We start from the raw sequence: 13,270 nt of genomic DNA, 5'->3' as shown, positions 1-13,270 counted from the left end.
GGGAAAACAAATCTTGGGGAAGAAGGATGTATATGGAAATGTTAAATAAATCAAAAAAGGATGGGCACTGGGAATTGTACAGCGGAGCTAATGAAAATAGGATGAAGTGGGAAGAAATGGCAAAGCCAAAGTTAATATTTTTTTAAATTTATTTATTAATATATTTTATTGATTTTTTTTGCCCCCCTCCCTCCCTCCCTCCCACAGATCCCCTCCCTCCCCAGAGTTTTGTGTCCATTGGTTGTACTTATATGCATGTATAAAAGTCCTTCGGTTGATCTATTATCTCCCCCAGATCTTCCTCCCCTCCCCGCTGTAATTTGACAGTCTACTTGTTGATATACTGTCTCTATATCTATCTTTTGGTTCATCAGTTTATAATGCTCTTTATTATCCACAAATGAGTGAGGTCATGTGGTGTTTCTCTTTCGTTGATTGGCTTATTTCACTCAGCATGATGCTCTCCAATTCCATCCAGGTTGCTGCAAATGATGAGAATTCCTTCTTTTTTATGGCAGCATAGTATTCCATTGTGTAGATGTACCAAAGTTTTTTGATCCAATCATCTGCTGACGGGCACCTAGGCTGTTTCCAAATTCTGGCTATTGTAGATTGTGCTGCTATGAACATAGGGGTGCATATATCCTTTCTGATTGGTGTTTCTAGTTTCTTGGGATATATTCCTAGAAGTGGGATTACTGGGTCAAATGGGAGTTCCATTTTCAGTTTTTTGAGGAAACTCCACACTGTTCTCCACAGTGGTTGCACCAGTCTGCATTCCCACCAGCAGTGCACGAGGGTTCCTTTTTCTCCGCAACCTCGCCAACACTTGTCTGTTGATTTGTTGATGTTGGCCATTCTGACAGGCAAAGTTAATATTTTTATAAAACATGTAGTGGACATTTTTGGGCGATATATGAAAAGACATATGAAAGACAAAAGAACAAAGTTTATTATAAATGAAAGGAATAGATAAATATAGGACAGCAGAGATAAAATGCTGGAATAAATTCATCAGGAACAAATTCAAAATGTGTAGAAATTGAAGAAAAAATTCAAAATATGGAGAAATTGAAGAAAAAAATTCATAATATGTAGAAATTGAAGAAAAATTCAAAATATGTAGAAACTGAAGAAAAACTTAGAATAAATATAACATTCCTGAATCGTCATATGAAGACATGACGCCCTCTGACTGGCAGGCGGCTGGGCAGTGTGCCTCGGGCTCTCCGCCTTCCTGGAGCAGCAGGGCGGCAGCTGCACCGCCTCAGAGGGGTCCCCACGGAGGGCGGACACAGCAGCACAGTAGACAGGGAGAAGCATTTCCAGGGAGATGGCAGCTATAGAAGGCAGTGGCCCAGCATGGTGTCCCGGCTCCGGGCTGCAGGGGACAGCTGCAGGCGAAGGCCCAGGGTGGTGTCCCGGGTCCTGGCTTGGTTGATGAAGGCGGCGGGTCGGCGGTTGGCGGTCTTGGGTCCAGGGTGGTGTCCCGGGTCCTGCCTGTGTCCATGGAGGCGGCGGGGCCCAGGGAGGTGTCCCCGGTCCGGGCTGGGCAGATGGAGGCAGAGGAGCCCAGGGTGGTGTCCCAGGTCCCGGCTGGTCCCATGGAGGCGGCAGGGCAAAGGGTGGTGTCCCGGGTCCAGGCTGGGTCGATTAGGCGGCGGGTCGGCGTCTGGCGGGCTGGGCCCAGGGTGGTGTCCCGGGTCTGTGCTGGGCCCCATGGAGGCAGCGGGTCGGTGGCTGGCGGGCTGGAGCCCCGAGTGGTGTCCCGGGTCCCTGCTGGACCGATGGAGGCATTGGGTTGGCGGCTGCCAGGCTGGAACCCAGTGTGGTGTCCCGAGTTCGGGCTGGGCCCATGGGGGCGGCGGGGCCCAGAGTGGTGTCCCGGGTCCGGGCTGGGTCAATGAAGGCAGCGGGTCGGCGGTTGGCGGTCTTGGGTCCAGGGTGGTGTCCTAGGGCCGGGCCGGACAGATGGAGGTGGAGGGGCCCAGGCTGGTGTCCCGGCTCTGAGCTGGGCCCATGGAGGCAGCGGGGCACAGGATGTTGTCCCAGGTCCCTGCTGGACTGATGGAGGCATTGGGTTGGCGGCTGGTGGGCTGGGGCCCAGTGTGGTGTCCCGGGTCTGGGCTGGGTCGATGAAGGCGGCGGGGCTGGTGGTTGGCGGTCTTGGGTCCAGGGTGGTGTCCCAGGTCGGGGCTCGGCCGATCAGGCGGAGGGTTGGCGGCTGGCGGGCTGGGGTCCAGTGTGGTGTCCCATGTCCGGGCTGGGCCTATGGAGGCGGCGGGTCGGCGGCTGGCGGGCTGGGGCCCAGGGTGATGTCCCGGGTCCAGGCTGGGCAGATGGAGGCGGAGGGGCCAGGGTGGTGTCCCCAGTCTGGGCTGGGTCGATGAAGGCGGCAGGGCCCAGGGTGGTGTCCCGGCTCCGGGCTGGGCCGATGGAAGCGGCGGGTCCGCGGCTGGTGGGCTGGTGCCCTGGGTGGTGTCCCGGGTTCGGGCTGGGCTGCAGGTGGAGGCAGCGGCCAGTGGCCCAGAGTGTCCCTTGACTAACATTCTCATCTATGCGAGTAGGCATTCATTGATGATAATGGTGAAAAGCGAAGCAATGGTTAAATCATCCTCTAACACAAAGTACCTAATAGATGAATTAAAAACAAAAAACACATTCTTTCTATTAATATGTGATGATTTAAATCACAAAACAGATAGCAATGTTTGTGTCTGTTTTTCCATGCATGAAGAAAACTAAGTCAGTTCATGGATATTATAACTATAACAGCCAATTCAATAGTGAATTGGGAAGAAAGGATATTTTGTCCATTTTAATATATATTTTTTAAAACTCCCTTGATCAGGCCCCATCTGCTTTGGCTCAGTCGATAGAGCGTCAGCCTGAGGACTGAAGGGTCCTGGGTTTGATTCTGGTCAAGGGCATGTGCCTTGGTTGCAGGCCCATCCCCAGTGGGGGGCTTGCAGGAGGCAGCTGATGGATGACTCTCTCATTGATGTTTCTAACTATCTCTCTCCCTTCCTCTCTGTAAAAAGTCAAAAATATATTTAAAAAACAAAACACTTATTTTATGTAGCTCAACCTTATAATAACCTCATAGAACAGGTGCACAGTTCATCGCCATTTGATAGGCAGTCGAGGAATAAGCTTATGTTCACTATGCGATTAAGCCACAGAGCTAGGATTAGATCCCGGCAGCCTGACCCAAACCCCGTGTTCCTCAGTGTCTTCCCTTGTGTAAACATCACAAATACAGACATCCCACGCGTGCCCGCTATGTCTCTGCACACTTCACATGGGACCAGGAACCGAGGTTGACCGAGACTAGAATTGGGATGGACTGTTGGTTCTCTGAGCAAACAAGGATGCAGTGGCTCTCCTAGTAGAATAAGCATTGACAGCGTTCTCACTCGGGCAGGGAAATGCTTGCTAATTTTCACCTACCTCTTCAATGCCTCCTCACATAAAGGTTGGAGGACGAAAAACGGGAACAATCCGGCCAGAAGAGCTTTTTATCTCTCGCTTTTATAGCAATGCAGGCTTCCTCTTTGGGAAGATAGTTCATCGGAAAATACATTGGCTGCGAGAGAAACATAATCATGTAAGTATATATATATATTTTTTTTTAATTTTTTTTTAAATGTATTTTATTGATATTTCAGAGAGGAAGAAGGTAGAGATAGAGAGCTAGAAACGTCCATGAGAGAAAGACATCAACCAGCTGCCTCTTGCACACCCCCTACCGGGGATGTGCCCACAACCAATGTACATGCCCTTGACCGGAATCGAACCTGGGACCTTTCAGTCCGCAGACCGACGCTCTACCACTGAGCCAAACCGGCTTCGGCAGTATATATATTTTAAATCAGAATCTCCAAGGTAGTGTAGTTGTTTCATTCATTTCCAGGGTCATTCATTGGTTTCTCCAAACAAAATCCACCTTTTTGGCCTTACCTGTGCCAATGCTTAATGACTTTAAGAACATACCAATAAATCAACTCTTTGTCTGTAATCTACCAGAACATGGTATCTATGTGATCAAATATAACTTTTTAAAGATAATGCCAATGTTAAGTGGTTTAACCATTACTTAATGAGATATACAATATAACTGACTGCATTCTGCGGGCTATACTTTCCGTCCTGGGTGCTGTCACCATGAGACGTCTCCCTCTATCGGTTATGAGCCCGTGGAAGACTTCCCCTCAACCCTCACTCCCAGAACCCAGGGCGGCGTGCACGTCTTGTACACTCACCTTGTCAGCTTCTTACATGTGAAGTGGACTCACCAGGGAGACACTAGGAGAGCAACATTTCAATAGAACAGAACGAAGGGGGCCTTACCGGAAGACGAGGTCTTTTTGTTCCTGGAAAATGTGTCTCGGAGAAGGTCTCAGTTGAACCTAGGGAAACACAGAACAACGGTCAGTGCACGGGTGGCTGCTCACCATGAGTTCCTCAGGGAGCTCTGCTTGCTGTGGACAAGGGGCCATGGTGTAGGGAGGGGGCTGGGTACCACGTACGGATGAGCCAATGCTGGGTGGTCGTACTGGGTGGGAAAGATGCCAAGGAAGAAGGGAAGTAAAGGTATGAGTTGAGAAATCCTTTTTATTAATGTGTTTTTTATTGATTTCAGAGAGAAAGGGAGAGGGAGAGGGAGAGATAGAAACATCAATGATGAGAGAGAATCATTGATTGGCTTCCCCCTGTTCGCCCCCCATTGGGGATGGAGCATGCAACCAGGGCATGTGCCCTGACCGGGAAGGGAGCCTTGACCTCCTGGTTCACAGATGGATGCTCAACCACAGAGCTACACCAGCTGGGCTGAAAAGTCTTGTGATAGGTATTTCCTTACACATGGGAAATGGAACGTGCAGCCGTTATTAAAAGTGCATCAAGTTAATGATGGAATTCCCACAGTACCTGACACACATTGGTCTGTAGGGTGGACCTGGACGGTTCGCCAGTAGAAGTGCCTCCGCACAGACTGGAGCTCCTCATCTGGATCTCTTACTGTAGGAAAACCCACCGGGAGAGATGGTGAGAAAGGCATTCACACCACACAGCGCTATGGACACCTTGCTGGTGAAAGGCCAGAGGAAAAGCACGAATCATTGTCAGTTCAATAGTTAGCACCCGTTGCTTAAGGGGTTCCCAGAAGTGCCACCTGAGTCAGCGTTGGACTTAAAAAATATCATGGAGTTTTGTGTGCCATGTGAACACTTATCAGAGTGAGTGAGGGACAAACACTTTATTTAGATGAGACCATCGAGAAGGCAGTGGGGCATAATAACACAGACTCTGGGTGCTGGTGTCTCAGGACCTGGGTTCCAATCCCACACAGAAGCCACAAGAACCTGGGAACGTCATGTTGGCTCATTGTCCTCCGTTTTCTTCACTGTCACGAGGCAGGTTCCCCATTCTGAGATTTGTCAGCACACAACTAGCAATGTCTCTGCTAAACACTCAGCACAGAGAGTGGCCATCAGGACCAGCTAGATACCACCCAGGCCCATGTGACAGAGCATCTGGGCCTCCAGTGTGACGTCACAATGCACCTGGGGCACAGCTGCTGCGGCTCAGACCAGACTGTCTCATCCTGAAGGCCAGAGGCACCCAGCGTTCCTCTCTGTCTTTGAGGACAAGATGGACTGAAAAATCCCACAACCCCCAATACAGTCAATTGTGAGAATTTCAAGTTGAGAAAAAATAAAGCAGACCCATTCATTCTCCCACACAGGCGAGTCTCAGACAATTCTTTCCCCCAGATATCTAAAGATTCCACTTCCAGCAGCCACGGGGGCAAAGGACCCACCACTTCGTCTTCGTCTGATAACAGTAGTTTCACAAAGACCAATGACTTTTATTTTTTAAATCCTCACCTGAGGATATTTTTCCATTTTAGAGAGCATGTGTGAGAGAGGGAAAGACAGAGAAATATCCGTGTGAGAGAAACATATGAATTGTTTGCCTCCTGTAGGAGCCCTGACCAGGCCGGGGAGGAGCCTGCAACCGAGGTCCATGCTCTTGACTGAAATGGAATCTGGGAGGGACCCTTTGGTCCACAGGCCGAGACTCTATCCACTGAGCCAAACCGGCTAGCTCTCCCTAGACCAATAACTTTTAATCTTTTTATCTCAAAGAACGGCCAGTTCTGTCTCTTCTGTTTCCTCTTAACTAAACCGATTTCCCAGGACTCCAGACCCTTCCCTGAGCATCTCAGCCTGTCAGTCTCTGTGTAAGAGGGACCCCACTCTCTCCTGCGGTGCCTCAGCCACTTCCGTGGTGAACAGGCTCTTGTTGGGGGCTTGCTGTTTGCCAGGAGGGTTTTCAGGTGCAAGGATCCAATAGTGAACTGGACACTCTGTCCGACAGAGAACAGATTTGTGGGAATTGAGTACTTAAAAAAAAAAAAAAAAGCTAGAGTGGACAGCATGATTTTATTGAAACGTTTTAGCACAACGTTGGAGGAACTTAAAATCTTATATTCTAAACCAGTGGTCGGCAAACTTATTAGTCAACAGAGCCAAATATCAACAGTACGACGACGATGGAAATGTCTTTGGAGAGCCACATTTTGTAAACTTAAACTTCTTCTAACACCACTTTCTTCAAAATAGACTCGCCCAGGCCGTGGTATTTTGTGGGAGAGCCACTCTCAATGGGCCAAAGAGCCGCATGTGGCTCAAGAGCCGCAGTTTGCTGACCACTGCTTTGGGGGTTAACGAATTAAATGTGCAAAGTCAGAGGGGTTCCTTATTGTGAAACACATACACTTAGATCTCACAACTTTAGAAGATTCAGCCCTAGCAGGTTTGGCTCAGTGGCTAGGGCGTGGGCCTGCGGACTGAAGGGTCCTGGGTTCTATTCGGGTCAAGGGCACATGCCCCGATTGCTGGCTCGATATTCCCAATATGGGGCGTGCCAGAGGCATCAATAATATTCTCTCATTATTTATGTTTCTCTCTCCATAAAGTATATTTTGAAAAAAGATTCAGACATTGCTCAACTTCAGGATTTAAAATTCCTGGGCCATTGTGCTTTTTATAACAACCATTTACCTGAAGCCAAGCCCACTTTTAATGAGTCAGGCAAAGGTGTCAGCAATGCTGTTGGTGAATGCCCCGCCGACACTCAGAGGTCACAAACACGCACAGGGTGGTTCTCTGGTCATAATCAGGTCCTGACACGGTCACGGGCTGTGTGTGCATAGAAGCCGGACCCCAGCTTCCTAGAGGAGGAGGCTTATCTATGAAAAGTCTTGTATTCTCAGACCCGTAAATCAATATCACCACGTGGGTGTTTCATCCGCCCAAATAGGAGTTTTTCTATAATGAGACAGGTCACCAGCCATAGAAAAAGCACTTCAAGGGTGAGAATGGAAACAGCCAGGCGTTATTTTAAGACATCTTTAAGGGAGACCCCTTTTTTCTTAAAGCTACAAATGTATATGAAACAGGAGGTAATTTTCTATTTATATAAAGTTTTATTTCTCTCACCTGTGGACACTTTTCTCTGTGCCTAACACTCTATCCTCTTGATTATCTGTCCCCATCATTTCATGAGCCTATTTCTCCACCTGCCATTGCCTGTTAAAAACACTGGCTATTGATGAAACCAGTTTGACTCAGTGGATAGAGCATCGTCCTGCGGACTGAAAGGTCGCAGGTTCGATTCCGGTCAAGGGCATGTGCCTTGGTTGCGGGCACATCCCCAGCACGGGGTGTGCAAGAGGCAACTGGTTGATGATTCTCTCTCGTTGATGTTTCTAACTCTCTATTCCTCTCTCTTCTTCTCTGTAAAAAATCAATAAAATATATTTTTTTAAAAACCACACTGACTATTGGTTGGTAATTAAGTAAAAACACTACCTTCTCACAATCGTTACCTCTGTGGAGGTGAATAAGTTGAACGATAAGATAAAGATATCTCTGTAACAGGAGCATGTCTGACAACATGGAAGGTAGAAAAGGAAATGCGTTCCATGTCACCACTGACACCTAGACACACGTTCTAAAGACACGAATGGGAAACTGTCACAGCAATGGAAGCAGCAGGCCCCCATTATCCTGAAAACAATACACATTCCAGGATAAAAGAGAGAGAAGGAGGGCTAACCACAATGCCATTTCCTTTCCTGTGTGAAATGCTTACCAGCCTGCACATCTCTGCAGTTCTGGATCCACTTAGGGCTTCTGTAATTCATGATTTTAATACATTTTTGAAAAAGTAAAAACGTACATTTCATGTTTTCCCCATGAGCATTTTTCTAAGAGCTGAGGGTGCCGACCACCACAGGGCACTAGATATTTACAACTCTCCAAGACAGCTGTCAAAGGAATGAACATGCCGAGAAGATGCGGAGAGAAGTGTCGCCTCGCCCATTAGAAGGGACAGCTCGCCCTGGGTCCCCACGGACATACCTTTGCAACACGAAAATAAGCTCCCCATCCCGAGGTCTGTCAGTACACGAACAGCAATCTCTTCTGCTAAACACGTAGCACAGAGAGTGGCGGTCAGGACTGGGCGCCAGCTATATATCCCCCAGGCCCATTGTGACAGAGCACCCAGGCCTCCAGTGTGAAGTCACAATGCACCCAGGCCCGCACCCAGGCCCATTGTGACATCACAATGCACCTGGAGGCACAGGCTCAGAGCCACACCCTCACATCCTGAAAGCCGGAAGCACCCAGCATTCCTCTTTGTCTTTGAGGACAAAATGGATTGAAAAATGCCACAACCCCCCAATACAGTCAATCGTGAGAATTTCAAATTGAGAAAAAATAAAGCAGACCCATTCATTCTCCCACACAAGCCATTCTGAACAATTCTTTTTCTCCAGATGTCTAAAGATTCCACTTCCAGCAGCTATTGGGGCGAAGGACCTCCCCACCCCACTTCAATAACAGTAGTTTCACAAAGACCAATGCCTTGTTTTTGTTGTTGTTAAATCCTCTCCTGAGGACATTTTCCCATTTTAAAGAGCATGGGAGAGAGAGGGAAAGACAGAATATCCATGTGAGAGAAACACATTCATTGTTTGCCTCCTGCAGGAGCCCTGACCAGGCCAGGGAGGAGCCTGCAACCGAGGTCCATGCTCTTGACTGAAATTGAATCTGGGCTAGACCCTTTGGTCCACAGGCCGAGACTCTATCCACTGAGCCAACCCGGCTAGCTCTCGGATAGACCAATAACTTCTAATCTTTTTATCTCAAAGAAAGGCCAGTTCTGTCTCTGTTTCCTGTCGTCGCCCAAACCGATTTCCCAGGACTCCAGACCCTTCCCTGAGCCTGAGCCCTGAGCTTCCCCTCTCAGCCTGTCAGTCTCTGTGTAAGAGGGACCCCACTCTCTCCTGCGGTGCCCCAACCACTTCCACGGTGAACAGGCCCTTGTTGGGGGCTTTCTATATGCCAGGCGGGTTTGCAGGTGCAAGGATTCAATAGTGAACTGGACACTCTGTCCGACAGAGAACAGATTTGTGGGAATTGGGTACTTTTTTTTTTTTTTTTTTAAGGAAGAGGTGGGCTGCATGATTTTTATTGAAATGTTTTAGCGCAACATTGGAGGAGCTTAAAATCTTATATTCTAAACCCATGGTTGGCAAACTGCGGCTCACAAGTCACATGCGGCTCTTTGGCCCCTTGAGTGTGGCTCTTCCACAAAATACCACGGCCTGGGCAAGTCCATTTTGAAGAAGCGGCATTAGAAGAAGTTTACGTTTAAAAAATGTGGCTCTCCAAAGGAATTTCAGTCATTGTACTGTTGATATTTTGCTCTGTCGACTCACGAGTTTGCCGACCACTGTTCTAAACCAATGCAAGCATTGTAGTTGAACTTGCTCCTGAACTGACATACCCGGCCAAGGAAAGCTAATTTAACTGAATAGAATTTAACGTGGAGACTGAAGAATGTTGGTGCATCTATCTTTCTCTGCCCTACCATCCCCCTTATGACTACACATACTGCGAGCCTCCTCCACTCAGCAGAGTCGCACAGGACTGACACCTTTGGTGGCTTCACTTAACATTTCCACACCATGGGTCGCAAGGAATGGGGCGTGCTGGGACGAAGACAGAGTCCTTCTGTTTTTGAACAACTGACTTGATCCGATTACATGATCACACTCTCTCTCCAAAGGCATTTTAAGACTCAGCAAAACGCTAGTTTCTGGACCAGCAGAAACGATCCTTTCTGACTTCAGCGCCCCCTCTGCTGTAGGACATTTTTCACCTTGAAGGTTGCTGTTCCAGTTTGCGAGTGACTTTATTTTCCACCCACGGAACTGAGGTCAGAGAGTTTGTTCTGTCCAGGATTCAGCAGTAGGGACGAACTGTCCTTGACTGTTCCCAGGCTCCGTCTAGGCAGGCAGATCTTTCTCTTTGGGGCTGAAGAATGGAGTTCCCTGTTCATCAAGTGCATATGATACAATTCCCGGAGTCAGAGCCAGACTTCTGCCCCCGAGGCCACAGGCCTCCTCCTGAGAGAATGTTGTAAGTAAAGGGCCCCCCTGGCATTCGGTGTATTTCCCCTCCATCTTCACTTTGGGGCTACTTTTTTTTTTTTTTTTTTTTTTTAACATTATCCTAACAGACCAACTGATATTTGCTTATCTGTACTTTTTCTTTCTTTCATGAGCACTTCCTACCCACATTTTTCGTGTAACAGTTTTAGTTCAAATCATCAGCTGCCTTGAGGCTTGCTACTTCCAATGACAAAAGGCAAAAGGACATTTCATCCAAACAAGTAAAATGATGCTGACCTATGCGCTTGGTGGCATGCATACCATTTCACCTTTTTATTTTATTAAATTTTTAATAGATTTTATTGATTTTTTACAGAGAGGAAGGGAGAGGGATAGAGAGTTAGAAACACCGATCAGCTGCCTCCTGCACACCCCCTACTGGGGGTGTGCCCGCAACCCAGGTACATGCCCTTGACTGGAATGGAACCTGGGACCTTTCAGTCCGCAGGCTGACGCCCTATCCACTGAGCCACACCGGTTGGGGCTCACCTTTTTATTAATGTCAAGGCAAAATCAGGACTTTTGCTATCAAGTTGCTGTGAGGGCGGATCACAACCCCCCTCTCTCTGGAACACGGTGTGGCTCAAGCTGTCCTCCTTCCCTCCCACTCAGGTCTGCCTTTCTGTCTCGGTCGGCTGGTTGGTGACACCCAGTTTAAGGAGGGACCCTCCCGCCTCGCTTCCCTTGGTAGGCAGTCCCACGCCCCATGGGCACAGAACGCTGACCTTGCTGCCCAGAGCCCAGACCTGTTGCTTGGTCCTCCCTGCCCAGCAGCAACTGGACTCCCCCGGACTCCCCGGACCCCTGGACTCGTGCCACGCTACGGTGGCTCACAGCTCACAGCCCACTGCGCACCTGAACCCGGTCCCCCTGGGGGAGTTGGCGGGAGCAGCGTGGCACCTCAGCACCCTGGCCTCCGGCCATGAGTTCCCCGATGCGTTTCAGGTGACTCATCGCCCCTACCTGGGACCAGGATACTTTGGTCCCGCTGCCCTTCTGGACCCTCAGATCTGCCTGAGATGCATCAGCCCCCCTTACAGGCTCTTCCCCTCCAGCTTTCTTCCACCGGCACCTTAGTGATGCGTCTGTCCCCTGCCCCAGGGCAGGACACCCTGTCCTTCCTGAGCCTGGTGCCTGAGGGGCCTCTCCCGGTCACTGAGCCCTGAGCCCACCCCGCCTCCCCGCCTCCCCGCCTCCCCGCCTCCCCGCCTCCCCGCCTCCCCAGGGCCCTGTCCCACTGGCTCCTGAGAGGCTCCTAGGACTGCAGGTCTCTCCCCAACTGGAAGGGGCTGCAGAGGGAGGGGGCTGGGCTAGCTGGAGCCCTGCGTGTGCCCAGCCTCCTGGTGCCCGGGCCCCTCGCCTGCCTGGAGGGACGGGTTCCGGGCCGTAGATTCGGATGAGGCCAGTGCCGTCCCCTCAGAATTGTTTCTCTTTCCAGCCCGCGTCTCTCATGGAAAAGAATCCTGAGCGTCTTTTTCCTGCCGTTGATCTCAGCAGGCTTTGCTCCTCGGGCAACATATAAAGAGAAAAAGAAGCTTCCTGTCGAGGAAGCTGGGCCAAAGCCGCAGGAGAGCAGGTCTGCCTGGGGGGAGGGGAGTAGGATGGAGGGAGGTCAGGGATCTCCTTTTCTGGAGAAAAGAGTATCAGAAGCGTGGACAGAGCTAGCAAGAATGTCTTCCGCTGGGTTTTGGCTGTCTCTCCTCTCTCTTCATCTCTCTCTCTGTCTCTCTCTTCATCTCTCTCTCTGTCTCTCTCTTCATCTCTGTCTCTCTCTTCATCTCTATTTCTTCTTATCTTTCTCTCTTTCTCTCTCTCTCTCTCTTTCAGCAGGTTTAACTGGTCACATCTGACCCCTCTGGAGCTGAAGGACCGCTTGGTGGGACTTCAGACGCAAAGCACCCCTGAGAGCAGCCCGCACTTCACTCTGGAGGGGCACAAGTTCCTGATCTTCGGGGGCTCCATCCACTACTTCCGGGTGCCCCGGGGGTACTGGCGGGACCGCCTCCTGAAGCTACAGGCCTGTGGCTTCAACACTGTCACCACGTGAGTGCCGCCCGCCCTCCGGGTCCTCGCTGCCCACTGCCCACTGGCCCCGGGGAGAGAGTGTCCGTCTCTGCCTCTGAGCTGGGTCAGGAGCCCGGCCTGAGCATCCACCTTCCGATGAGCCCTGTCCAGCTGAGCCCTTCAGACTCACAATTCTCGTGTGTGCACACGGATGATGTCACTTTCCTTAGTCTATGTCCATCATCGTTTTGAAACTCCTCCTCTGTTCTTGTTTCGATTAATTCCTAGCAATAACTTATTGGGCATATCTAGACACTTGTGTTTTCCCCTTCTCTTTACATTTTTAATGGGCATTACCAAGAATGGGTGGTGAGTGGGATAATTAGTGCATCCATCCGAGGAATCTAGAGTCAGGATCATTGACAGCTTAGATCGCAACCGGGTGGCAGAGAAAGGAACCGTTGAAAGCAATCACTGTTCATGTAATACAGGTGTAACTGCCACGGGACACTTCAGCTTGCTCCAACATGGTACCCTAGGTTTTCAAATAGGTTTGGGACTGACCTAGGACTGGTTAGGAAAGAAATAAGAAGATGCTTATTGTACTTCCCTCTCTCCTGCCACAGCTATGTCCCCTGGAACCTCCACGAGCCCAAGAGAGGCACATTTGACTTCTCCGGGAACCTGGATCTGGAGTACGTGCTGCTGCTGCTTCTGTGGCCCGGCCTGGGCCTGGCC

The 13,270-nt window shown here is 49.9% G+C and overlaps 1 protein-coding gene across 1 annotated transcript in view; it reads left to right on the top strand.

Annotated features, from left to right (window-relative positions):
- The first annotated feature begins 11,450 nt into the window (after positions 1-11,450).
- Positions 11,451-13,270, top strand: part of GLB1L3 (galactosidase beta 1 like 3) — an 18,162-nt gene continuing 16,342 nt past the window's right edge. Inside the window, 3 exon segments of the mRNA XM_045585359.1 lie at positions 11,451-11,473; positions 12,359-12,571; positions 13,159-13,248. Of these exon segments, the coding sequence (XP_045441315.1) occupies positions 11,451-11,473; positions 12,359-12,571; positions 13,159-13,248 (326 nt within the window).

The sequence above is a fragment of the Pipistrellus kuhlii genome, unplaced genomic scaffold (assembly GCF_014108245.1).
Source record: "Pipistrellus kuhlii isolate mPipKuh1 unplaced genomic scaffold, mPipKuh1.p scaffold_m20_p_20, whole genome shotgun sequence".
Taxonomy (NCBI): Eukaryota; Metazoa; Chordata; class Mammalia; order Chiroptera; family Vespertilionidae; genus Pipistrellus; species Pipistrellus kuhlii.
Note: the sequence above shows the minus strand (reverse complement) of the source record. Positions and strands in the feature narration are given on the sequence as shown.